Source organism: Bufo gargarizans, chromosome 6 (assembly GCF_014858855.1).
Source record: "Bufo gargarizans isolate SCDJY-AF-19 chromosome 6, ASM1485885v1, whole genome shotgun sequence".
NCBI classification, from domain to species: domain Eukaryota; kingdom Metazoa; phylum Chordata; class Amphibia; order Anura; family Bufonidae; genus Bufo; species Bufo gargarizans.
The window spans coordinates 27,470,916-27,496,645 of record NC_058085.1 but is presented as its reverse complement, the minus strand read 5'-3'; the positions used below and the strand labels follow the sequence as shown (position 1 = coordinate 27,496,645).

The following is a 25,730-nucleotide window of genomic DNA, read 5'->3' as shown; positions in this document are numbered from 1 at the left end:
TGGTTGCTAGGAGATGATGGAAGTAAATTGATTAAAGTCAATTTACTGTATTATTATCCCTTATAACATGGTTATAAGGGAAAATAATAGCATTATTAATACAGAATGCTTACTAAAATGTGGCTTTAGGGGTTACAAAATAAAATAAAAATCAACTCACCTCATCCACTTGATCGCGCAGCCGGCATCTTCTTCTTTCTTCTTCTTTCAGGACCTGCAAAAGGATCTTTGATGACGTAATCGCGCTCACTACGTGGTGAGTGCAGTGACGTCAGCTCAGGTCCTTCTGAATGAAGATAGACATCTTCTATCTTCATTCAGCAGGACCTGCGCTGACGTCACCACGCTCACCACGTAGTGAGCGCGATTACGTCATCATAGGTCTTTTGGCAGGTCTTGAAAGAAGAAGATGCCAGCTGCGCTAACAACAGGATAAGGTGAGTTAATTTTTTTTATTTTTTAACCCCTAAAGCCACATTTTAGTAAGTATTCTGTGTTAAGAATGCTATTATTTTCCCTTTATAACCATGTTATAAGTGAAAATAATAAAATATACAGAACACCTAACCCAAACCCGAACTTCAGTCAAGAAATCTGAGATCGGGTCTGGGTACCACAGTCAGTTTTTTATCACGTGCAGGTCAAAACGCATTGCACCCGCGTGATAAAAACTGAACATCGGAACGCAGTCGCAGTCAAAACCGACTGCAATTGCATAACTACTCGCATGATTTACCCTGATCCGGTCCTAATCCGGACACGCTTGTCTGCAAGGGGCCAAAGAGATGTCATCTTCTGCAGCATGATATGTTTAGGGACATACAGACCAGACATCTTTGTTTTTGTATGGTAGACCAATTTTTGCAACATTCTTACTGAATCCATTTAGTTTAGATTCAATTTGCTCATCTTTACTCTGAAGGTATTAATTTCAGGGACTCATTGTCTAAACTTTAGACAACGAGTCCCTGAAACTAATACGTAATTGGTCTGCCATACAAAAGCAAAGCTTATGCGATTAGTTTCAGATCAATCACTTGAAAGCAGTGCCCAGTGTGTTTAATGTCAGTATTAGCAGGAAAACCATGAAGAAGGTAGAGGACTGTGGATAACATGACGTTGGGAGGAAGTGGGGAGGGGGCGGAGTCTGACAAAGAACGATTATAGACACAAGTCACTAACATAGTGTGATAGGAACACTACAGAGAGGGAATTCGACTAGGGAAAGTATTAAGGGAGTGAGCGGATCCTGAAACTGTGCTTAAAGTGGTTGTCCCACCTCACTTGTTCAGCTTGTCTGGCAGCCTGCTCTCAGTTTCATTTTCTGATTTCATGCCTCCAAGGCTGGGCCCCCACCCCAGCTTTTCGTGACATCACATCTGCTCTTCAGCCATGTATGCTTACTTCCGATGCTTGTCTGATTCGGGGGGCGAGGCGGGCTATCATTCAGACAGCCTGAGCGCACCCAGCCTTAGAGTTGGTAAACCAGGTTTATTTGGTCTCCTTGATAAGGTGTGGTGGCTCAGTTGGTAGAGTGCTTCCATCTTCCCACTACATTGTGTGCAATTTTAAATGGAGGAATTGGAAAGTGCAACTTTTCCTACAAAAACAAGCCCTCTTAAGGCTATGTGAATGGAAAAATAAAAAAGTTATTGCCCTAGGAAGGCAGGGAATGAAAAATGAAAGCAGAAAAACTGAAAATCACAAGGTCCTCAAAGGGTTAAACACGTTGCATTATAGCACAAACATGTTACAGCAACAACACCAATTTTATATCCATATTACTAAACACATAGTTCAAAGACAATTTACAACAAACGCTGCATTGTTATATTGTGTTAGTGGACATATTAGTACATCAGACTGTGCGTTTCAAAGACATTTTAGTACACAGTTTTCATTGTTTTACCACTGATATTAAAAGCATAGTTTCAAGACATTTCACAGCATTTTTCAGAAAGTAAATTGTCAATACCAGTGTGGAGTGTGTTTCTAGAAGTGGAGAGACATTTAATTGTGCCACTCTCTTCAAATTACAAAAAACACACTTGCCATTTTGTTTGTACTGTTAAATAATCTGTCTGTACCAAACCCCTGACTTTTCATTCATAGGCCTCATAATAAAATGTCTGAGAAATGGAAGAGAGACCCATGTCTCTTCCTCCCAGAGTCAGAATGTATGTAGTACCAGCAGTATCTGTACCTGCCAGGAGTAGTAGTAGTTGGCCACAGTTCTCCCTGACTTAATATTATTGAGGACACACAGGATGGAATTGTGGACTGGATGGCTCAGCGTTTAGACTACCATGAGGAGAAGATTCGGAGGAGGAGGGGCACCCCATGCATAGCTGTGTTTGTGGTGGTAGGAGTAGAGTCACCTGTAGCTGCACTGGTGGTGGTAGGGGCAGTGGTAGTGTCACAGCCTCGGTGTTGTGCGCTGTGACACATTCCCGTGCATGCTGGTTGCCACGGGCAACTCCTTGTTGTCGCAGCATGTATGTGTTTTGCTCCCCTTCTCCTAGTTCCTCCCCTGTCTGGTGCTGGAGGGGTTAACGTCCTGGCTGGTTGTGGCCACTTATTGTTTATCATCTGTGGCTTCCAGGCTGGAGTCAGTTGTACTCCAGCCTTTGTTGGTGCTGGAGCTTGCTCCTGTCCCCTGGGTGTTTTATCTGCCCAGTCCTTGAGGGCCACCTAGTGGGACATCGATGTCTCCCCTATGTTTTCCTATTGTTTTCCTTCCTCTCACTACCCTTGCATATGTTTGGTGATGTTTATGTATGGGTGGCTGTTGTCTTGTCTAGTTGTTCTTGTTATATGTCTGGTCTGTTGGTGTCTGTAGCCCAGCATGTTTGCTAGACATGTCACCCGTGTTGTGTACCTCCGGAAGGGGGTCTCAGGGTTCCCCGGAGGGGGAGCTACAAGTCAGTGTGCAGCTCTGCCGGGGGCCGCCATGCATCCTGTTTACATGGCGGTCCAGTTGCCGTTGTTGTCGCGGCAGGTAAGTGCGTGTTGTCTGTTGGCTCTTGCCTAACGATTTAGTAGCGGTGCACTATCTGTCCCTTCTCTGGCAGCTAGGCTAGTGAGACTCCTGTTCATCCGTGTCTGGGATGAACAGGTTGTCTCAGCCCCTTTCTCTATTTGAGGGATTATCAGGGCGACTCAGGGTCCTAGGTTTCCTGGGTATGAGCCGTCCTACCATCCAGGTCAGCTCATACAGTTAGGAGTTACGACGAGGATTAGGGACGCTATAGGAGGTGACCTGCTCCCTGATCCTGGCATCCAGGCCTAGTTGCTATCCTATCTGTTCCCCATTGTACGGTGGGCAGTTTCCCTCACTTCGCACCGTGACAGGTAGCAGCAGTGGAACTCAAGGCAAGTATAAAGCAGGTAATCTGAAGGGGGCTAGGAAGCCTATGATGACATATCACAGATTTTATGGCAGAGAGGTTGAGAACTATTAGGCCCCTTGCACACGACCATATGGCTTATTCAGTATTTTGCGGTCCGAAACAGCTGGCCTCTGATAGAACAGTACTATCCTTGTCCGTTATGCGGACCATAATAGGACATGTTCTATCTTTGAACAGAAATACGGACACGAAAGGCATACGGAGTACCTTCCCTATTTTTTTGCGGATCCATTGAAATGAATGGTTCCGTAAACGGTTTGTAAAAAATGGAACGTAAACAGAAAAAAAAAATGTTCGTGTGTAAGAGGCCTTACAATGATTGTGTGTTGGACAGGATTTGGGAGCTAGATAAGGGTGCTGAGAAGAAGGTAACATCAGAGGAAGAGGATGGTGGCAGTGTCAGCAATACAGAGTGAAGGCAACATACAGTTAGAACCTCCCAAAACCTGCCAGGGCCAGATCTGCTTCTAGTATTGTCAGCTTGGGAACTGGTGATGCTGATGATACTGTGGTCACAGGCTGAAAACGTGCCAGACCTAAAACAAGCCTGGCTGCAGCTAGCTCTGTGTGGAGTGTGCAAGTATCTCCTGTCTGGCAGTTCTTCTCCACGGTGCTGGAAAACAAAAGCAATGCCCTGTGCAAGATCTGCCAGATTACAATAAGCCATGGGAGTGAGAGAGGTGTCTGCCAGCTGCCACAACAAGAGATTCCTCCTTCTCCTGGTCTCCTTTGTGGCAGCCAGGCGGCATCCACGTGCAGTACTGTGTCCAAGTCATCATGAGTTACTGCTTCTCCTGCTCAGACTATGCCTCCTCCTATTCTGTCCCACCATCAGCCATCGATAATGGAATGTGTGGCCAAGAAACAACTCTGCTTGCACAAGTTGCTGGTGGTGCAGTCTCTGTGGTATCACTTTGTGGATTCTGTTGCTATTAGGGGGCTAATGGCATGTGCTCAGCCTCACTAGAAGTTATCTAGCTGGCATTTAAAAAAAAAAAAAAAGCCATCCCTGCTTTGTACTCTCAAGTGGCGGTGAATGTAGGCCACTCCTTGCAATTCTAGCTGTGCAGCAAGGTGCACACAATGGACACCTGGAGCAACGGTTACGGACTGGAACAGTTCATGCCTTTCATAGCCCATTAGATCATTACATTAGCACTGTAACAAGAAGGCCAGGTCCTATTGACACCTCCACGTTTGTTCCGACACCAGTTACTTATCGGCCTCCTCCATGACTATCCTCCTGTCTGTCCCAAACAGAAGCAGGGCAGAACATCGCTCCCACTCCCCCTTCTTCCTATCATGTGAAGTGTTGCCATGCCGTTTTAGAGCTGATCTCCCTGGGTGATAGTAGCCACATAGCCAAATACTTTCTAAAGTGCATCAAGCAGCAAACAACCGCGCTGGCTGTGTCCTCACCTAACTCCAACTGGGCAAGGTGGTCAGAGACAATTGCAGGAACATTGTGGCTGCTTTGGAGAAATAACACCTGCTCCCTGAATGATGCATGCGATAAGTCTAGTCGTGCAGCGTTTGTTAAAAAAAAGTACAGTGGCTTTTGGAAGGTACTATTAATAGTAATAATAATAATCATATAATCGTAATTAGTTTGCACCTCTCCTGTGTTTTGTCCTGTCCTTTTACGATAAGCAGTGTGTTCTAGTGGTGATAGATAATCAGTTCTCGCCTCTCCTGTCCCTGATACTATATACAGTGATAAGCAGGGTGTTCTAGTGGTGATAGATAATCAGTCCTCGCCTCTCCTGTGTTCTCCGCTGTCCTTATACTATAAACAGTGATAATCAGGGTGTTCTAGTGGTGATAGATAATCAGTTCTCACCTCTCCTGTGTTCTCCGCTGTCCCTTATACGAGGTACAGTATCTTCATGCCTGCAGTCATCCCAAAACTTCTAGATAGAACAGGCAGACAGCATTAAAGAGTTTGTTCAGGAATAAGTAACTTTTTACATGTGCCCGCAGCCTGTACTATGGAAAGAGTCATACGTACCTGCTACCCTCAGCTCTGGTTATGTGTGCCAGCTCCTGTGTGCCCATCTTCCAGTAAATGTTGTTTGCTCCCTCGCCAGCACAGGCATGGTCACCTGCTTTACTGCAGCCAATGACTGGCTTTAGTGGGGATGTTTTTCTTGTGGACATGTTACCCCTGAATCCAGTCATTGGCTGCAGCAGAGCAGATGATTATGCCCATTCCGAGGAGGTAAATAAGCCACGGACCGAGAGAACTTTAGCTTACCGGCTTCACAGCCTTGGGGCGGCCAGCAAGGGCAACAGGTGCACACACAATGTAATGTTAGGGATGGAATATAAGGGCTACTCTCCCTGCATTGTAAACTGGTTGGAATAATGAAGCAATCAGATTGGATTTATACAGGAGACCTGCAGATATTTGGGTCAGATAACTCCTGCTGTCCGGTCATTTTTGGTCCTCATTCTAATTACTGATCTTTTCAGGTCATATAAAACCTTCTTCACGACTTCTCCAACCGTCTGATGACTTCTACAATATTTCTTTCACAGCTTGTGAATCCGGGTGAAGATCTGAACAATATTAATCCTACAGAGACCTATGTGAGGGGTGATGAGCAGAGTACAGAGGACATTCCTGCAGATAACCGCCCAGGTGAGTAGTGACCACTAAGTAAAGCAGAGAGATCTCTAAGATTCTGCTTATACAAATACAAAAAATAGATATATTGTGCAATGTGGGAATAATGATATTACAATTATTATTATTATTGATGAGTATATATGAAAGTATAAAGGAACAAACATAATATCACATACGGAGAGACTTGTACACAATAACAATTACTAATAATTACTACTAATAATAAAGTTACTCCCAAGACCATTTGATAACTAAACCACAAATTCCTATCCCTCTACAGTACAGTGTAGATACTATACAGAGGTCTTCTCATGTCTCTCCAGTCCCGGTCTTTGCTCTGGCCCCTCCAGGTTTCCTCTTCTGTAGCGCTTTTCTTTTCTCTTCTCCTTCTCTCTTCTGCCTCTTCGCTTCTTCCTTCCTTCCTAACAGCCAGTCCTAGCATTGTCTAGACTATGGCTTGGACACATCTTTTTGGTTGTTCCTCATGGTTTTCTAGCAATTTCCTGCCCCACTAGCCATGTACCACCTACTGGACAATTGTCAGCCATTCTTTAGATAATTAACAGCTACAGTACCTTTGATGCTAATGGCCGGTTGTCCAGACAGACAGTACTCACTCACACTGGCTTTGAGAGGACAAGTATAGGCACTAATTACCAGGAAGTTGCTGAGAACAGGATACCAATACAATATATGGCTTATATTATTTTTCAAAAAATTCGTAAAAATCTGTATTAATCTGTGTTTCTTACATGTGCATAAATAAATTCACCTACATGCCTTGACATGCTATCAATGGGGTTATTAACCCCTTAGTGACCACCCATACACCTTTTTACAGCGGTCACTAAGGGGCCTTAGGCTAAGCCGCCGTTTTTTTACGGCTGCCCAGTCTAAGCGCTGCATGGGTCCCCCGTTCAGAGGGGAGTGGGATCCCTGCTCTCGCAAGAGAGCCGCGGCCCTGTTCTAACAGCTCGGACTGGCAGTAGTGTTAATCCAGGCTGTTTAACACTTTACATGCTGTGGGCAGTGGCGCCTGCCGCATGTAAAGTGCTGACAGAGGGAGCGGACTCCCTCTGTCTCCCATGCCGATGTGTGTGAAGGCTGGCTGGGGTCTCGTGTAGGCCCCAGACTAGGCTGGAGTAATTTCTAGCAGGCTGCTCCTCTCTGGCGCAGCTTGGTGGTCAATGTCAGAATAGCACTGACATTAAAATGCAATGCACTGTAGAGATAATGCATTGCATTTTAAAATAATTTAAAAAGCTGTCTGTTATAGTCCCCTTGTGGAACTATTAAATGGTTAAAAAAATCACTTTTTCAATTAAAAAAATCCCATAAAAAATTTGGCTTTTTTTTACCCCATTGAAAATACGCTTTTCAATGGAAAAAAATAGCAAAAAATAAATAAAATCTCCTCCATATGTTTGGTATTTCCGTGTCCATAACGACCCATACTACATAAATATTACATAAACCAAACAAACCGAATTGCTAATTATTCTTAGTTGCCGCGGAAAAAAACGTAATAACAAGCGATCAAAAAGCGTCATTTGCTCTAAAATAATACCAATAAAAAATACAAGTTGTCCCGCAAAAATCCCACACACAACTCCATAGAATGAAAAATAAAAAAGTTATAGCTCTTGGACCGCGACAATTAAAAAAGGAAGAAAAACGCTTGGTCACTAAAGCCCAAAACAGGCTGGTCACTAAGGGGTTAATGATTGTCGGAGGAATGTTCTGCCATGCTGAATGCATTTGGGCGAGCAAATCATCAAGATCTGCTGTTTATATCTAAAGATGCATTTACACCAACAGATTATCTGACAGATTTTATGAGCAATCATTGGTCAGATGGCCGTTGGTATCTGGTGGGACCTTCCATCGCCCTTTTGTATCAGTATAAATGGTGTCAGTGTGCAGTATAATAAATCTTCTACATTAAACACCAAGTAATACTGGATCACATATTATTTACCATTCCCTAATTGACTCTTCTGATTGAGTCATCAGAATTACACCTGAAATAAATTTCAAGAAATAGTTCATCTGTAGTGATAGAATTTTCATTATCATTGGATGGTGTTTATATCTGAATCGCAGGCCCTTAATATTAATCCACAAAAAAAAAGATGATTTTATGGAGCGTGCCATCCAGTTTGTTTACTTGAGAGTGACAGGACTGTGCTTCCTACTGTCCATTCTACTCTCCTCCCTCCGAGTCCAGCTGCTGTATCTGTCATCCATTATAGCCCAGGTCTCATTCCCCGGCCTGCACTCTCCCCAGCAGCAGGTGTGATACAGTGATGTCATTGTACCTGCTGGGCTGAGAGGGAGAGCGCACAGACCTGAGATAATCCCCCGGCCTGTGCGCTCTCCTCAGCTCAGCAGGAGAGATGACGTCATCACATCATGTCTGCTGCTGGGAAGAGCATGATGTGCTCGTTATTACTTTATTAATTTTATTCATAGTACAGGAGCTTCACTAAGGGACAGTACTACTGTAGAAGGGGACACAAAGGGAGCATAGTTGTGGGGCCACTAAATGGAAGTATTATAAGGGGCATAAGTACTGTTTGGGGCCACTAAGGGGGCATAAGTACCTTTTGGAGACATCAAGGGGGCATTCTTCTGAGTACACTAAACAGGAATTCTACTGTGAAAGGGACTCTTAGGGTAGATACCTATGGTGGGGGGAACTAAGGGGACATTCAGCCCCTTTTGTCCAACGCTAGGAAATGTTTTATTTATATGTATTTAAAATGACTGATTGGGTGAAGGTTGAAGGGAATTTGTATTTTGTGCTATACCTTTCTGTGAATTCTTTTTTTTATACTGAAATGTAATAAAATTTCATTGGAATATTTTGGTATATTATTCATCAATAATAAAATGTATTTTGTTATTGGCAGATGACTTTACCAGGAACTTAGAGAAACATCTGGTATCTTTGGATTTTAAAGTAGATGATTGTGGTATCACACGAGATACATATGAAGAGCATGCCAATATGAAAGATATATATCCATCCAATCACAGCCACAATGCATCATTTGATTCTTTTAAACAGGTCCGATCTTCTGATTTATCACAGACTGTAACACAGAATGAAAGTCACAGAAGAGGTGCTAAACATCCAATAGCACACGTAAATGAGAAGCCATTGTCCTGTTCAGAATGTGGTAAAGGTTTCAACCATAAATCATCTCTTGTTATACACAAGAGAGTTCACACCGGGGAGAAGCCATTTTCATGTTCAGAATGTGGGAAATGTTTTAGCCAGAAATCGGCTCTTGTTTTACATAAAAAAACTCACAGAGAAGAGAGGCCATTTTCATGTTCAGAATGTGGAAAATGTTTTAAGAAGAAATCAATTCTTGATAAACATCAAGACACTCACAGAGAAGAGAAGCCATTTTCATGTTCAGAATGTGAAAAATGTTTTAAGCAGAAATCTGCTCTTGTTGTGCATCAGAGAAATCACACAGGGGAGATGCCATTTTCATGTTTAGAATGTGGTAAATGTTTTAGCAATAAATCAGCTCTTATTTTACATCAAACAACTCACAGAGAAGAGAGGCCATTTTCATGTTCAGAATGTGGAAAATGTTTTAAGTCTAAACAAGGTCTTGTTACGCATCAGAGAATTCACACAGGAGAGAAGCCATATTCATGTTCAGAATGCGGTGAATGTTTTAAGCAGCATGCGGCACTTGTTTTCCATCAGAAATTTCACACAGGGGAGAAGCCATTTTCATGCTCAGAGTGTGGAAAATGTTTTCAGCAGAAATCAGCTCTTGTTGTACATCAGAGAAATCACACCGGAGAGAAGCCATTTTCATGCTCAGAATGTGGGAAATGTTTTAAGCAGAAAATAACTCTTATTACACATAAACAAACTCACAGAGAAGAGAGGCCATTTTCATGTTCACAATGTGGAAAATGTTTTAAGCAGAGACCGGTTCTTGCTGCACATCAGAGAAATCACACCGGGGAGAAGCCATTTTCATGTTCAGAATGTGGGAAATGTTTTAACAATAATTCACTTCTTGTTGTACATCAGAGAAATCACACAGGAGAGAAGCCATTTTCATGTTCAGAATGTGGGAAATGTTTTAAGAAGAAAATGGCTCTTGTTGTACATCAGAGAGATCACATCGGGAAGAAGCCATTTTCATGTTCAGAATGTGGGAAATGTTTTAACGGTAATTCAAATCTTGTTGTACATCAGAGAAATCACACAGGAGAGAAGCCATTTTCATGCTCAGAATGCGGGAAATGTTTTAAGTATAAACAAGCTCTTGTTTCGCATCAGAGAATTCACACAGGAGAGAAGCCATATTTATGTTCAGAATGCGGTGAATGTTTTAGGCACCAATCAGCACTTGCTTACCATCAGAGAGTTCACACCAGGGAGAAGCCATTTTCATGCTCAGAATGTGGAAAATGTTTTCTGCAGAAATCAGCTCTTGTTGTACATCAGAGAATTCACACCGGTGAGAAGCCATTTTCATGCTCAGAATGTGGAAAATGTTTTAGTCAGAAAATAACTCTTGTTACACATCAAAAAACTCACAGAGAAAAGCCATCTCTATTCTTAGCCCTTTAGTGACCTCTCTTATGTATTTAGTTTTTTTATTCTTTTTATTGAAACATTAAAAAATTTGAAAAAAGGGGAGGGAAATATACCAAGATTTCTGGAATTATACATTGTTTGAAATAGTCCATCTATATCATGAAGCAACTGATAAAGATGGGTTTTCAGCAATCAGCATATTAGAATATATAGTAACATAGTACGCAAGGCCGAAAAAAAACATCCGTCCATCCAGTTCGGCCTGCCATCTTGCAAGTTGATCCAGAGGAAGGCAAAAAAAAAAACTGTCAGGTAGAAGCAAATTTTCCCCACTTTAGGCGAATAAAAAAATCTTTCCCGACCCCTCTCTAGTAGCTATAGCCTGTAATATTATTACACTCCAGAAATACATCCAGGCCCCTCTTGAACTCACCATCACCACCTCCTCAGGCAGAGTGCTTCATAGTCTCACCGCTCTTACAGTAAAGAATCCTCCTCTATGTTTGTGTACAAACCTTCTTTCCTCCAGACGCAGAGGATGTCCCCTCGTCACAGTTACAGTCCTGGGGATAAATAGATGATGGGATAGATCTCCTCTTAGTCGTCTTTTTTCTAAAGTGAATAACCCTAATTTTGATAATCTTTCAGGGTACTTTAGTTGCCCCATTCCAGTTATTACTTTAGTTGCTGCCTTGTTTACAGGAGCCCAGAACTGTACACAGTACTCCATGTGTGGTCTGACTAATGATTTGTAAAGTGGTAGGACTATGTTCTTATCACGGGCATCTATGCCCGTTCTGATGCAGCCCATTATCTTATTGGCCTTGGCAGCAGCTGCCTGGCACTGGCTTTTGCAGCTTAGTTTGCTGTTTATTAAAATTCCTAGATCCTTTTCCATGTCAGTGTTACCGAGTGTTTTACCATTTAGTATGTACGGGTGACTTGCATTATTCCTTCCCATGTGCATAACTTTACATTTGTCTGTGTTAAACCTAATCTGCCACGTATCTGCCCAAGCCTCCAATCTATCCAGATCCCTCTGTAGTAGTATACTGTCCTCTTCAGTGTTGATTACTTTACACAGTTTAGTGTCATCTGCGAAAATTGGAAAAAACATAAAAAGGGGAGGGAAAGGGAAGGTTAAGTTGGAATAGCACCCAAAGTCCCTTTTTTAAAGAGGAGATTAGGTACGAGGAGGTATGCTGGAATGGTTTGACTATCTCTGAGATTTCAGAGGGGATGAAATGTGTGGTCAGAAAAGTCTTCCATTTTCAGAAGAATTTAGTAGCAGAGCTCTTTGTGCCTTTTTGCCTCGATCTGATCATACCTGAACAGTATCTTCAGTTGTGAAATCACTGTCTATGTCTGGCATTAAGCTGGAGAGCCAGTGGTGTAATACTACTATTTTGGCCACCAGGAATATCGAGTGGAGGAAGAGAGGAACATTTTGTGGGCGAGTAGCTTGGTGTGTTGGAAGGTGCCTGATCGACCATGTCCGTGCGGTCCACGGTTGCGATCCTTCGAGTCTCTCTTTTGCTGGCATTGAGGCCATGGGACCCTTACCTAGGGGTGGTGATCGCCACCGCTTCTTGCTGCAACGGGAGGCACGGTGGATCATGAGAACCAGCGCCATGGGTCCGCACGGCTTCAATTATTTAAATGACATGGCAGTATTTTTATGAATAACCTGCTGATTTATCCACTTCCATATCTATTTATACCCGTTTTATGCATTTGTAACTTTTTGCCATGATGTTGACACTATGTTACTTTGTTGCTCATATACTTTGTTGCGCTGTGTGTAAGTGCACACACTGGTCCTGTCTGCATTGCTTGATTTTAATTGCACACGTTGCGCACCTGTGGGAGCACCTCCCTGTTACCTGAGTGCTGGTCGGGTGGATGCCTATATATACAGGTCCTTCTCAAAAAATTAGCATATTGTGATAAAGTTCATTATTTTCTGTAATGTACTGATAAACATTAGACTTTCATATATTTTAGATTCATTACACACCAACTGAAGTAGTTCAAGCCTTTTATTGTTTTAATATTGATGATTTTGGCATACAGCTCATGAAAACCCAAATTTCCTATCTAAAAAAATTAGCATATTTCATCCGACCAATAAAAGAAAAGTGTTTTTAATACAAAAAAAGTCAACCTTCAAATAATTATGTTCAGTTATGCACTCAATACTTGGTCGGGAATCCTTTTGCAGAAATGACTGCTTCAATGCGGCGTGGCATGGAGGCAATCAGCCTGTGGCACTGCTGAGGTGTTATGGAGGCCCAGGATGCTTTGATAGCGGCCTTAAGCTCATCCAGAGTGTTGGGTCTTGCGTCTCTCAACTTTCTCTTCCCAATATCCCACAGATTCTCTATGGGGTTCAGGTCAGGAGAGTTGGCAGGCCAATTGAGCCCAGTAATACCATGGTCAGTAAACCATTTACCAGTGGTTTTGGCACTTTGAGCAGGTGCCAGGTCGTGCTGAAAAATGAAATCTTCATCTCCATAAAGCTTTTCAGCAGATGGAAGCATGAAGTGCTCCAAAATCTCCTGATAGCTAGCTGCATTGACCCTGCCCTTGATAAAACACAGTGGACCAACACCAGCAGCTGACATGGCACCCCAGACCATCACTGACTGTGGGTACTTGACACTGGACTTCAGGCATTTTGGCATTTCCCTCTCCCTAGTCTTCCCCCAGACTCTGGCACCTTAATTTCCGAATGACATGCAACAGTCCAGTGCTGCTTCTCTGTAGCCCAGGTCAGGCGCTTCTGCCGCTGTTTCTGCTTCAAAAGTGGCTTGACCTGGGGAATGCGGCACCTGTAGCCCATTTCCTGCACACGCCTGTACACGGTGGCTCTGGATGTTTCTACTCCAGACTCAGTCCACTGCTTCCGCAGGTCCCCCAAGGTCTGGAATCGGTCCTTCTCCACAATCTTCCTCAGGGTCCGGTCACCTCTTCTCGTTGTGCAGCGTTTTCTGCCACACTTTTTCCTTCCCACAGACTTCCCACTGAGGTGCCTTGATACAGCACTCTGGGAACAGCCTATTCCTTCAGAAATTTCTTTCTGTGTCTTACCCTCTTGCTTGAGGGTGACAATGATGGCCTTCTGGACAGCAGTCAGGTCGGCAGTCTTACCCATGATTGCGGTTTGGAGTAATGAACCAGGCTGGGAGTTTTTAAAAGCCTCAGGAATCTTTTGCAGGTGTTTAGAGTTAATTAGTTGATTCAGATGATTAGGTTAATAGCTCGTTTAGAGAACCTTTTCATGATATGCTAATTTTTTTAGATAGGAATTTTGGGTTTTCATGAGCTGTATGCCAAAATCATCAATATTAAAACAATAAAAGGCTTGAACTACTTCAGTTGGTGTGTAATGAATCTAAAATATATGAAAGTCTAATGTTTATCAGTACATTACAGAAAATAATGAACTTTATCACAATATGCTAATTTTTTTAGAAGGACCTGTATATCACGGCTGTGCATGTGTGTGTCATAGCGGTCCAATGAAGCGCAAATTATGAGCGAAACGGCCGTCAACACTGAAGGGCTATTCCGCTCCCCAGCCTGCAAACTTTTCCATGTATGCATTAAATAAAGCATTGAAGTAATTTCAAGACAGTGGTGAGTGCCGCAAATCTTTTCATCTACCATTACATTTATACCATGTGTCTGCTTTGAATCAGCCTTTGCTGAGCACCACATGAATCTGTCTGCATCTACTGAGCCGTGGTTGTTGCATCTGGCTAAACGGAGTGTTTGTGGGGCGAGCAACAGCAGTGCCGCTGATTTCTTTTCTGTGCCTTGTATAATATACACTAATATAGTAAAACAGCAATGTTTGCGGTTTGAGGGGGAGGTTTCCCAAATTTTGAGACCTGAGGGCATGACCAAATGCATGCCAAAAATCTGAGGCTGGCTTTTTACATTTGGAGAAAGAGTAAAGAGCGAGGGTAAATCGGATCCTAGGGAATGATTTATCTGAAAGAAAAGAAGAACTTGAGGTGCCAGTGGAGTAGAAGTGTTACTGGTGGGTATACCACTTGGTACATAGTATATAAGGCCGAAAAAATACATTTGTCCATCCAGATCGGCCTGTTATCCTGCAAGTTGATCCAGAGGAAGGCAAAAAACACCTGTGAGGTAGGTAGAAGCAAATTTTCCCCACTTAAGAGGAAAATAAAAATTCCTTCCCGACTCCAATCAGAATAACTCCCTGGATCAATGACCCATCTCTAGTAGCTATAGCCTGTAATATTATTACACTCCAGAAATACATCCAGGCACCTCTTGAATTCCTTTATTGTACTCACCATCACCACCTCCTCAGGCAGAGAGTTCCATAGTCTCACTGCTCTTACCGTAAAGAATCCTCTGCTATGTTTGTGTACAAACCTACTTTCCCTCAGACGCAGAGGATGTCCCCTCGTCACAGTCCTGGGGATAAATAGATGATGGGAGAGATCTCTGTACTGACCCCTGATATATTTATACATAGTTATTTCAGTCGTCTTTTTTCAAAAGTAAATAACCCTAATTTTGATCATCTTTCAGGGTACTGTAGTTGCCCTATTCCAGTTACTACTTTAGATGCCCTCCTCTGGACCCTCTCCAGCTCTGCTACGTGTGCCTTGTTCACAGGAGCCCAGAACTGTACACAGTACTCCATGTGTGGTCTGATTTGTATAGTGGTAGAACTATGTTCTCATCATGGGCATTTATGCCCCTTTTGATGCAACCCATTATCTTATTGGCCTTGGCAGCAGTTGCCTGACACTAGTTTTTACAGCTTAGTTTGCTGTTCACTAAAACTCCTAGGTCCTTTTAGCCAAAATAGTAGGTGAAATTTGGGAGAATGAATGATGTGATCTGGGAACCTGGAAAAGGCTGGAAAGTTAAAGCCATATATGGCATTATGCTTCATTTTGAAGTAAGATTCCCGCCATCTCTCATTTATGACACAGGAGCGAACTTTTGCGCACCCTTCAAGGATTTTGTCACTGATCTTAGCATCCATCGTTATTTGTTCCCATTTGTAGAAAAGCTTGGATGGTAAAACTTTCGTGAAATTGTCGGACATGGCTCTGTAAAGGTCCAAATGTGATACTATTCGCGGAGAGCTTCCCACAATATTATCAAAGGTGTTTGTGGGTGCTTTTTTGGATAAGTCACAAACTTTGTGCCTCCAAAATCCTAGCACTTGCATTAGAAAGCAAGAGTCTGGTAGTTAGTATTTTTCCTTCAGTTCCCGTGGAGACAACCTTTGTTTCTCCTCCACGTGCATCAGATGTACCGCCCTAACTATCCCTCTGGATTTCCAGTTCTCAGATAATCTTACATGTTTTCCCTGAGGAAACTCAGGATGATTCCAAAGCAGCATTTTTTTTTTTTAGATTGAGTGGGGAAGTCTGAATGCTTTCCTGATGACTTTCCATGATACCACTGTATCTCTTATCAGTACTGAGTTCTTGACCTCTGGGGGAGAGCAGCCAAGTTGGAATGTGGGCAAGACACCAGGCCCCAAGGAGCCACTAGGTTTTGTTCCAGATCTTTGTTGGAGATGTGATCTGTGTCATGAAACCAGTCCATTATCTGTCTCATGAGGCAAGCGATGTATCCCTGTACGTTTTGGAAACCTCACTCCTCCCTCAGGCTTCCATAGCATCAGTTTTTGTAGGGATATCCGTGACCGCTTCCCCGACCATATGAATTTAGTGACGGCTTTATTGAGGATGTTTACATCTGTATGTTTTAACAGTATTGGGAGAGTTTGAAGAGGATATAGCAATTTGGAGAAACTCATCATTTTGATCAAATGGCATCGTCCTAGAATTGATAAAGGAAGCGTGTGCCATTGCTTTAGTTCCGCCACTATTTTCCCTATGAGTGGCGGATAGTTTAAATTGTACAATGAGCTAGAAAGTTTGCCTATTTTTAGTCCCAGGTATGTTATATGTTGTTTGACTGATATGGGGGTAACCCCGTTCATCTGCCACAGATGGAGGGGGGGTTTTGGATGGTCAAAATCTTTTAGTCGTCCTCCTCCCTGGATTGGCCCCTTCTGGGTCAGGGCCCCAAAGCAGCCGCTTCCCCTATAAGTTACGCCCCTGGGACCAAGTTATCCTGGACATTAAGGAGGGGTACACACGGCAATACTTGCATTGCCCGCTGACCTTTAGTTGACCATCACTGGGCTAGAAAGGTTTTCTGCCCAGTGATGGTAAGGCTATTTTTATCCTGTGATTTTGGAGTTAAAAGTTTTCCCGCTTCTGTCAGGATCACTGGGCAGAAGTTTCATTCTGCCTAGTGATTTCCCTTTTAATTGGTCAGATTGATTGACCTATTGTAACCCAGGGTACTGGGTAGGGTTACCAGGACCCTGGTAACAATGGTCTGATTGGTGGAAAGGGCCGGTTAATAGGCTATAGGTGTCTGTGCTTCGCGGGCCGGGTTGCCTTTTATCTGCACCTGCCCATGGAGCCGGATCCTTCGTGCCCCGCCCACCCGTATTTTGTTGAATGTTGGCCATGGTTCTAAGGAGGGTGGTTTTGTATATTCATCCTGTGATGGGATGGACTCTGATGCATGGTTATGGTTTGGTTGAGTCTGAGTTTAGGACTAGGCTCAGGAATGGATGCAGACAGCACACAGTGTGCTTCAATAGGAAAACAGAATCGGCACTCCTTGCGATGCAATAGTGAATTCTTTATTCACCACTCTTAAGAAAAAGTGACGTGCAAGTGCCTTTGTCAAACACAATTGAGCAGCAAGTTGAATAGAAATGAACATAGGCATGTATTTAAATGGCCCACCATCGATCACATGATAGAAGCTTTCAAGTCATGCGATTCTGACATCATGTTGGCAAGGTAAATAAAATGCTTTATTAACCTCTAATCTCATACAAAGATACAATTAATAGTTACGATCCTTCTGTTTCATCGATGATCGCCCATCCCGCTGCATTTTCAATGTGTCTCAACTTCGCTTTCCAATTATCGAAGAAGTATTGCCACCTCGAAGGGGAGGTAATAGAAATGAGCTGTTACTAAAACATGAGGCTTACTGGATCCACCGCCTTCAAACTATGTCACCTAAAGGGTTAAATCGAGAGTATGCGGTGACCAGTTTTCTGCAATGTTTCACATTCTAATATAGGAGTCTTATTGTTTGATACATTTATCTTCTTTGCTCGCTTTATGTAACTTATATTCTGTAACGTGTCTCCGCAGTGTAGTTGCTTTACTTATCGCGATCATCGATGAAACAGAAGGATCGTAACTATTAATTGTATCTTTGTATGAGATTAGATGTTTGTAAACCATTTTACTTACCTTGCCAACATGATGTCAGAATCACATGACTTGAATGCTTCTATCATGTGATCAAGGGCGGGCCATTTAAATACATGCCTATGTTCATTTCTATGCAACTTACTGCTCAATTGTGTTTGACAAAGGCACTTGCACGTGCTGAAACGCGTGTCACTTTTTCTTAAGAGTGGCGAATAAATAATTCACTATTGCATCGCAAGGAGTGCCGGTTCTGTTTTTCTATTGAAGTATCTGGGGCGACACCCGCTGACCGTGCACCCATACCTCTACGCCGTGCTGCCCGATAAATACAACAAGCACACAGTGTGCTGTCCGCATGGGCATTTCCGGAGCGTGGCGCGAACCTCCAGCTGCAGCTCCGGAAGAATGTACTGCTTCGGGAACGAAAATACTACAGGAATTAGACTGCCAGGGAGGTTAAGTTGAAATTTTGGTTTTAATAAACAGGCCATGGCCATTTTTACCTCCACTCTCTAGTCGGTGTATTTATTTATCTATGTAATGTTATTTATTAATGGTTCGGGTAGATTGGTGTAAGTAATGGGCACATACCCCATGTAATGCCATGAGCCAAGCCTGGACTCAGGAGGATTTTCACATTCTTCTGGCTGTCTCTGATGAATACATCTGGCCTTGCTGGTGGTGCTCCACTGTTATAGGGGTCTCACGTTCTGAATGACTGCTGCTGCCACCCGCATAATGTCACTGCTGTCTGTCTATCTTCACATTCTGCCATGTCACTAATGCCACTTTTCCACCATCACATTCTGTACGGCTGCTCCTGCTGCCACCTCAGTTATGCAACTACTGTGACCTGCTGACTAGAGATGAGGAAATTTCTAAAATATTTAATTCTGCTGGTTCGCTGAATTTTCAGAAAAAATTTGCTTTGGATCAAATTAATTTGCGACGAAACGCGTAAAAAAAATGCTATTTCCGAGCTGCTGAGAGCCTTGATAGTGGTGTACTGTGGTAGTGAAAGAATACTGTGAGTCCGTATGACATGCAGATGACAGGCGTCGCTCTTAGAATCACTGCACACTTCACTTTCTGGGCAGTCACGGGGCCAAAACTGACCAAATAACGCAAGTATGAACTCAGCCTTACAGGTCCATGTTAGTGTCCAGAAGAAGCGCACTCCTTTTACTCGTCAGCTTATTCCACATAGATGTCTACAGAACCTGTTCTATTAAACTCTTATACAAGTAGAGCCCCCCCGACAGAGTGGAGAGGATGTCAGCAGTAAGTTTGTGTTGACGTCACTGATTATTTTGCCCTTCCTTTTATCCGTCATAACAATAACACCCAAAAAACGGATCCTGTCTGTGGAGCATCCGCCTTCACTCGGTCAGCATTTGCTCAATAATCCATCAGTATTGCTATTGCCCAAAAAATACAGGAGTGGATGTAAAACAGAGATGACACGTGAATGGAATACTTGCATGTCTTCTGTGTTTTGTACCCACTCCTGCTTTTGGCTACCAAATCCTAAGCCAATTCTCATGGGAACATACAGGCCTTACAGCTGCTACACAGACAGGATCCGCTGGGCGTCTCATTTTTCCCTCCTTCTGACAGATCAGAAGAAAGGTCAAATAAATGATGTCAGCCAGGCCGAAAGGCAAAATAGTGGCCCAGTCATGAAGTGGGGAGGGTAGGAACAGCATGAGAAGACCACAGAGTGGCCCAATGACAGAGTCTGGAGTTGGCGACAGCATCAGGAGGCTACAGAGTGGCACAATGACAGCGTATGGAGTTGGCAGCAGTATGAGTAGGCTACAGAGTGGCACAATGACAGCGTATGGAGTTGGCAGCAGTATGAGTAGGCCAGCAAGTGGCACAATGACTGTCGGGATTTAAACCCGTGACCAGCCACATCCCAGGCGGTAGCCCTGCTTACTAGGCTACCGTCCTCTCTGGACATTCCTCCCTGAAACCTATTATATAACCTCAGTCTTGCCAAGCCTTGCTCATCACCCTTGATTCCCCACACCTGGTACTTCCCTATATAAGTCCAGCCCCTTGCACTCTAGCTTGCTGATTATTGAGCTCCTGAGCCTTGATCAAGCTTCCCCTCATCTGCTGCTCTTGCTACTACTGGAAGTCCACTGCTGACCAGGAATTGCCTACCGACTACTCTTCTGCTTTGCCCCTACCTACTGAACTGCTACCACTGTTGCCATCCGGATTGTCTGACCACGCTTACTGCCACCTGCCCTGACCCACCGCCTGCCTACTGACTACTCTTCTGCTTTGTCCCTACCTACTGAACTGCTACCACCGTTGCCATCCGGATTGTCTGACCACGCTTACTGCCGCCTGCCTACCGACTACGCCTTTGCCAGACTTCCTGCACCTACTACCTGCCTGCGGTCCTTGCCACTGGGCTCCACTCCTACCTCCAGCCAGCTGTCCTCTGACTCAGGTGAGCCTGTAGGACTGTTACAATGACAGCGTATGGAGTTGGCAGCGGTATGAGGAGGCCACAGAGTGGCACAATGACAGAGTGTGTAGTTCGCAGTTGTCCGTGAATTTCCCTCGAAGATTGGGGTAATATATTGGCGAATTTAAGTTTACTTATAATTTTAATCAAAATTAAGTGTTGCCTAAGACAGGAGAGAATCCTCCAGTCTTCAGTTTATTTGACCACGTGGTTGCGATGGAGAAAGTATTCCCCCCAAAAAATTATCTACACCTGGAGACGAATCCTGTCAAGATTGATGGAAGTGCGTTATCGGCTGCTTATCGATCCAGATACTTCAGGGTGAACCTGCCTTGCATGAATAGGCCGCTAGTAGCTACAGAGAATGAGAAGACAAACCTTCAAAATAGCTTTGAGCCCAGAAGAGTCGCAAAGTTCATCAAGATACGTCAATAAAGAATTTACCGTATATAACCGCAGCGCTGAAAGCTTATTAAAATATATTTTCTCCACTGAAATACAGTACAGACCAAAAGTTTGGACACACCTTTTCATTCAAAGAGTTTTCTTTATTTTCATGACTATGAAGGCATCAAAACTATAAATTAACACATGTGGAATTATATACATAACAAAAAAGTGTGAAACAACTGAAAATATGTCATATTCTAGGTTCTTCAAAGTAGCCACCTTTTGCTTTGATTACTGCTTTGCACACTCTTGGCATTCTCTTGATGAGCTTCAAGAGGTAGTCCCCTGAAATAGTCTTCCAACAGTCTTGAAGGAGTTCCCAGAGATGCTTAGCACTTGTTGGCCCTTTTGCCTTCACTCTGCGGTCCAGCTCACTCCAAACCATCTCGATTGGGTTCAGGTCCAGTGACTGTGGAGGCCAGGTCATCTGGCGCAGCACCCCATCACTCTCCTTCATGGTCAAATAGCCCTTACTTTCAAAGTTTTCAAAAATTTTCGGACTGACTGACCTTGATTTCTTAAAGTGATGATGGCCACTCATTTTTCTTTACTTAGCTGCTTTTTTCTTGCCATAATACAAATTCTAACAGTCTATTCAGTAGGACTATCAGCTGTGTATCCACCTGACTTCTCCACAACGCAACTGATGGTCCCAACCCCATTTATAAGGCAAGAAATCCCACTTATTAAACCTGACAGGGCACACCTGTGAAGTGAAAACCATTTCAGGTGACTACCTCTTGAAGCTCATCAAGAGAATGCCAAGAGTGTGCAAAGCAGTAATCAAAGCAAAAGGTGGCTACTTTGAAGAACCTAGAATATGACATATTTTCAGTTGTTTCAAACTTTTTTGTTATGTATATAATTCCACATGTGTTAATTCATCGTTTTGATGCCTTCAGTGTAAATCTACAATTTTCATAGTCATGAAAATAAAGAAAACTCTTTGAATGAGAAGGTGTGTCCAAACTTTTGGTCTGTACTGTAGGTCAATAAAGATTTTACTGCATATAACCGCAGCTCTGAACGCTTAATACTTTTTTTGGGTACTGAAATAAGTCACTACAGGCTTGGAACTCTCCACCTCGCCTCGCCACAAGCCATAAGTTCTCTGAAAGGTGCAGAGTCCACCACAATGCAGAGTCGACCACTTGGAAAGGCTGGGCAGTAGCTGCTGACTGTCCTCTAGTAGTTTGTCCTCGCTGTATAGTGGAGCTGAGCCCACAGCATACATGACTTCTCTGGCTGAGGGAACAGCAAGGAACAGAGGCAGGTTGAGGACAGGTGAGCGCCACCGAACCCACTGACTGTTGTCTGGAGGTGTCTGATGTCACTTGGGATGAACTGGATGACAGAGTTAACCAATCAAGAACTGCTGGGTTGCTGGTCAGGACTCGGCCGCTAGATGACGCCGAGAGCTCAGGCCTCTGGCTGCGACTCCTGCTGCCACGGCCCCTTACTCTGCTGCGACCTGTGCCAGCGCCAGAAACATTTAGGCCTCTGCCCCTCCCCTGTGCATGGCCTGGCACTTCTCTGCCTGACATACTTGTAGCTGAACTAAATAAATTAAAAGCAAATTAAAACACCCCTAAAAGCCCCAAATATATTTCTCTTTTTGGACTGAAATATGCCACTTTTAGCACAAATAACAGCAAAAGTGACCGGCGTATACATTTATCTTTTCCCACAGCTATAAGCCACTAAAGGCTTTTCCACACAGCACTTGCACCCCAATAACTGATTGCTGGAATGCCAGAGCTGTGTAATGGCTATATGGATCCCCAAATAATGTTTCCCTGCACTTGGAAATCGCTTTTTCTCACAATGACGTCCCTAGCGCCTGCAGACATGTCTCTTCCTGCACTAAGTGCACTGGTGAATGCCAGAATCAAAGATGGCCGCCGTATCTATAGGGCTGCGACATAGCAGGACTGGCTGGCTGAAGATTGGCTGCATGCATGGCATTATGGGTCATCCCTCCATCTTAGAGTTCCTTGCCCTATTGTTGCCCAAGTATTTGTTACCACGAAGCGGGGGGAAATTTCGATTCGTTGCGAATTAAATCTTCGTCAGCTTCGATTTTCTCATCTCTACTGCTGACCGTCATCTCCCGTAAGGCTGCTGCTGCCTCCATTATGCTGCGGCCTTTCTGCCAACATGTACCGTATGGCTGCTGCTTCATCTGCCTCAGCTGCTGCTCCTCACTGGTACTCTCCTACTGTCACCACCAGTAACACAAAGCATCTGCTGCCACTATCACTACTACCCCCAGCACTACTACTACCACCATTATCACAAAGCATCAGCCACCACTATCACTACTACCCCCAGCACTACTACTACTACCACCATTATCACAAAGCATCTGCCACCACTATCACTACTACCCCCACCACTACTACTACCACCACTATTATCACAAATCATCTGCCACCACTACTACCCCCACTATCACCACTACTACCACCCATAGACAGCCCTGTATGTCCCACGCTGTACCGCTCCTGCCACTATCACCACTACTACCCCCACTATCACCACTACTACCACCCATAGACAGCCCTGTATGTCCCACGCTGTACCGCTCCTGCTGCTGCCACTATCACCACTACTACCCCCACTATCACCACTACTACCACCCATAGACAGCCCTGTATGTCCCACGCTGTACCGCTCCTGCTGCTGCCACTATCACCACTACTACCCCCACTATCACCACTACTACCACCCATAGACAGCCCTGTATGTCCCACGCTGTACCGCTCCTGCTGCTGCCACTATCACCACTACTACCCCCACTATCCCCACTACTACTACCCATAGACAGCCCTGTATGTCCCGTGCTGTACCGCTCCTGCTGCTGCCACTTTATCAGTCCCGTCCCCTTCCCACATCCGCACCGCTGCTGCTGCTGCTGCTCCCAATTAGAAGGGAGATGTTTTTTAGGCTCGTTCACAACAAGCCCCTTCTTCTCCTGTGGTTTTTCGTACAGGCGGGCATTCCGACCCGGTCAAGGCATCATTTTTGGACACTTGGTCACCCAAGCCCCTTGGTAATATTTTCTACCCCATAACACCGTGTGTTTAATCGTCTTCTGCCTCCGATAAGGGGCAATTATTGGAAGCAGAACAGGTAACCGGGGCGGTGCGGTATTACACGCGCTGTATGATAGCGCCTTTCCCCACCGCTATGTATGTCGGGGTCAGACATCAGTTACTATTGCCGTCATTGGGGTCCGGAGCTTGTGGGGGGAAGGAAAATCATAACAAATAAATGAGAGAACAGGTTTTCCTAAAAGTGATGACTCCTAGGAGGCTGGAGGGGGCAAATACCAGCTTTTAGGGCAAGTGGAGCAACGTCGGTTTGGCCTGAATCGTGTCCGAGCCAAACTTTTTCAAAAATTGAGTGAATCAGACCCAAAACGAATCTCAAGTGTTTTTTTTCTCTGTTTTTTCTCATCTCCGTCGACTAAAATCTCATCTTTGAAATTCGGCCAATGACGCAAGGCGGGGCTATTAAAGCGGGCGGGGCTATTAAAGTGGGCGGGGCTGTCCCAGGAATTGTAGGGATCGGATCGCTGGGGGCCCCTGCCAATCATGAGAACGGGGCCCATGTTCCCCCATTGGAGCAGCAGAGAAGCTCAAATCAACTACAAAGAAAATCCTTTGCTAAAACTAAAAAATAACAACAACATTTCCCCCACAGCGGAAATCCTACATCTGCCCCGACATAAGGTATCGCTGACATCATTTCTAATAACTGATATGGAGGAAAGGGACAGAGTTACCACTAAACATCTCCTGAGCACAGACAGAGCCCCGATACCAGCAGATTACATCGCCGGCTCTGCTACATGGACATGACAGAGACTCCGCTGTAGTAACTGCACATTACACATACACAGCTCTGCTACATGGACATGACAGAGACTCCGCTGTAGTAACTGCACATTACACATACACAGCTCTGCTACATGGACATGACAGAGACTCAGCTGTAGTAACTGAACATTACACATACACAGCTCTGCTACATGGACATGACAGAGACTCAGCTGTAGTAACTGAACACTACACATACACAGCTCTGCTACATGGACATGACAGAGACTCCGCTGTAGTAACTGAACATTACACATACACAGCTCTGCTACATGGACATGACAGAGACTCAGCTGTAGTAACTGAACATTACACATACACAGCTCTGCTACATGGACATGACAGAGACTCAGCTGTAGTAACTGAACATTACACATACACAGCTCTGCTACATGGACATGACAGAGACTCAGCTGTAGTAACTGAACATTACACATACACAGCTCTGCTACATGGACATGACAGAGACTCAGCTGTAGTAACTGAACATCACACATACACAGCTCTGCTACATGGACATGACAGAGACTCTGCTGTAGTAACTGAACATTACACATACACAGCTCTGCAACATGGACATGACAAAGACTCTTCTGTAGTAACTGAACATTACACATACACAGCTCTACTACATGGACATGACAAAGACTCCGCTGTAGTAACTGAACATTACACATACACAGCTCTGCTACATGGACATGACAGAGACTCAGCTGTAGTAACTGAACATTACACATACACAGCTCTGCTACATGGACATGACAGAGACTCCGCTGTAGTAACTGAACATCACACATACACAGCTCTGCTACATGGACATGACAGAGACTCCGCTGTAGTAACTGAACATTACACATACACAGCTCTAGTACATGGGCATGACAGAGACTCAGCTGTAGTAACTGAACATTACACATACACAGCTCTGCTACATGGACATGACAGAGACTCCGCTGTAGTAACTGCACATTACACATACACAGCTCTGCTAC

General features: G+C 44.1%; 1 protein-coding gene across 1 annotated transcript; it reads left to right on the top strand.

Moving 5' to 3' along the window:
- The first annotated feature begins 5,906 nt into the window (after positions 1-5,906).
- LOC122942510 (gastrula zinc finger protein XlCGF26.1-like) lies at positions 5,907-10,909 on the top strand. Its single transcript, XM_044300175.1, has 2 exons — positions 5,907-6,051; positions 8,952-10,909. Exons 1-2 carry the CDS (start codon positions 5,922-5,924, stop codon positions 10,646-10,648), a joined length of 1,827 nt encoding a protein of 608 aa, XP_044156110.1. The 5' UTR covers positions 5,907-5,921; the 3' UTR covers positions 10,649-10,909.
- The last annotated feature ends 14,821 nt before the right edge of the window (positions 10,910-25,730 follow it).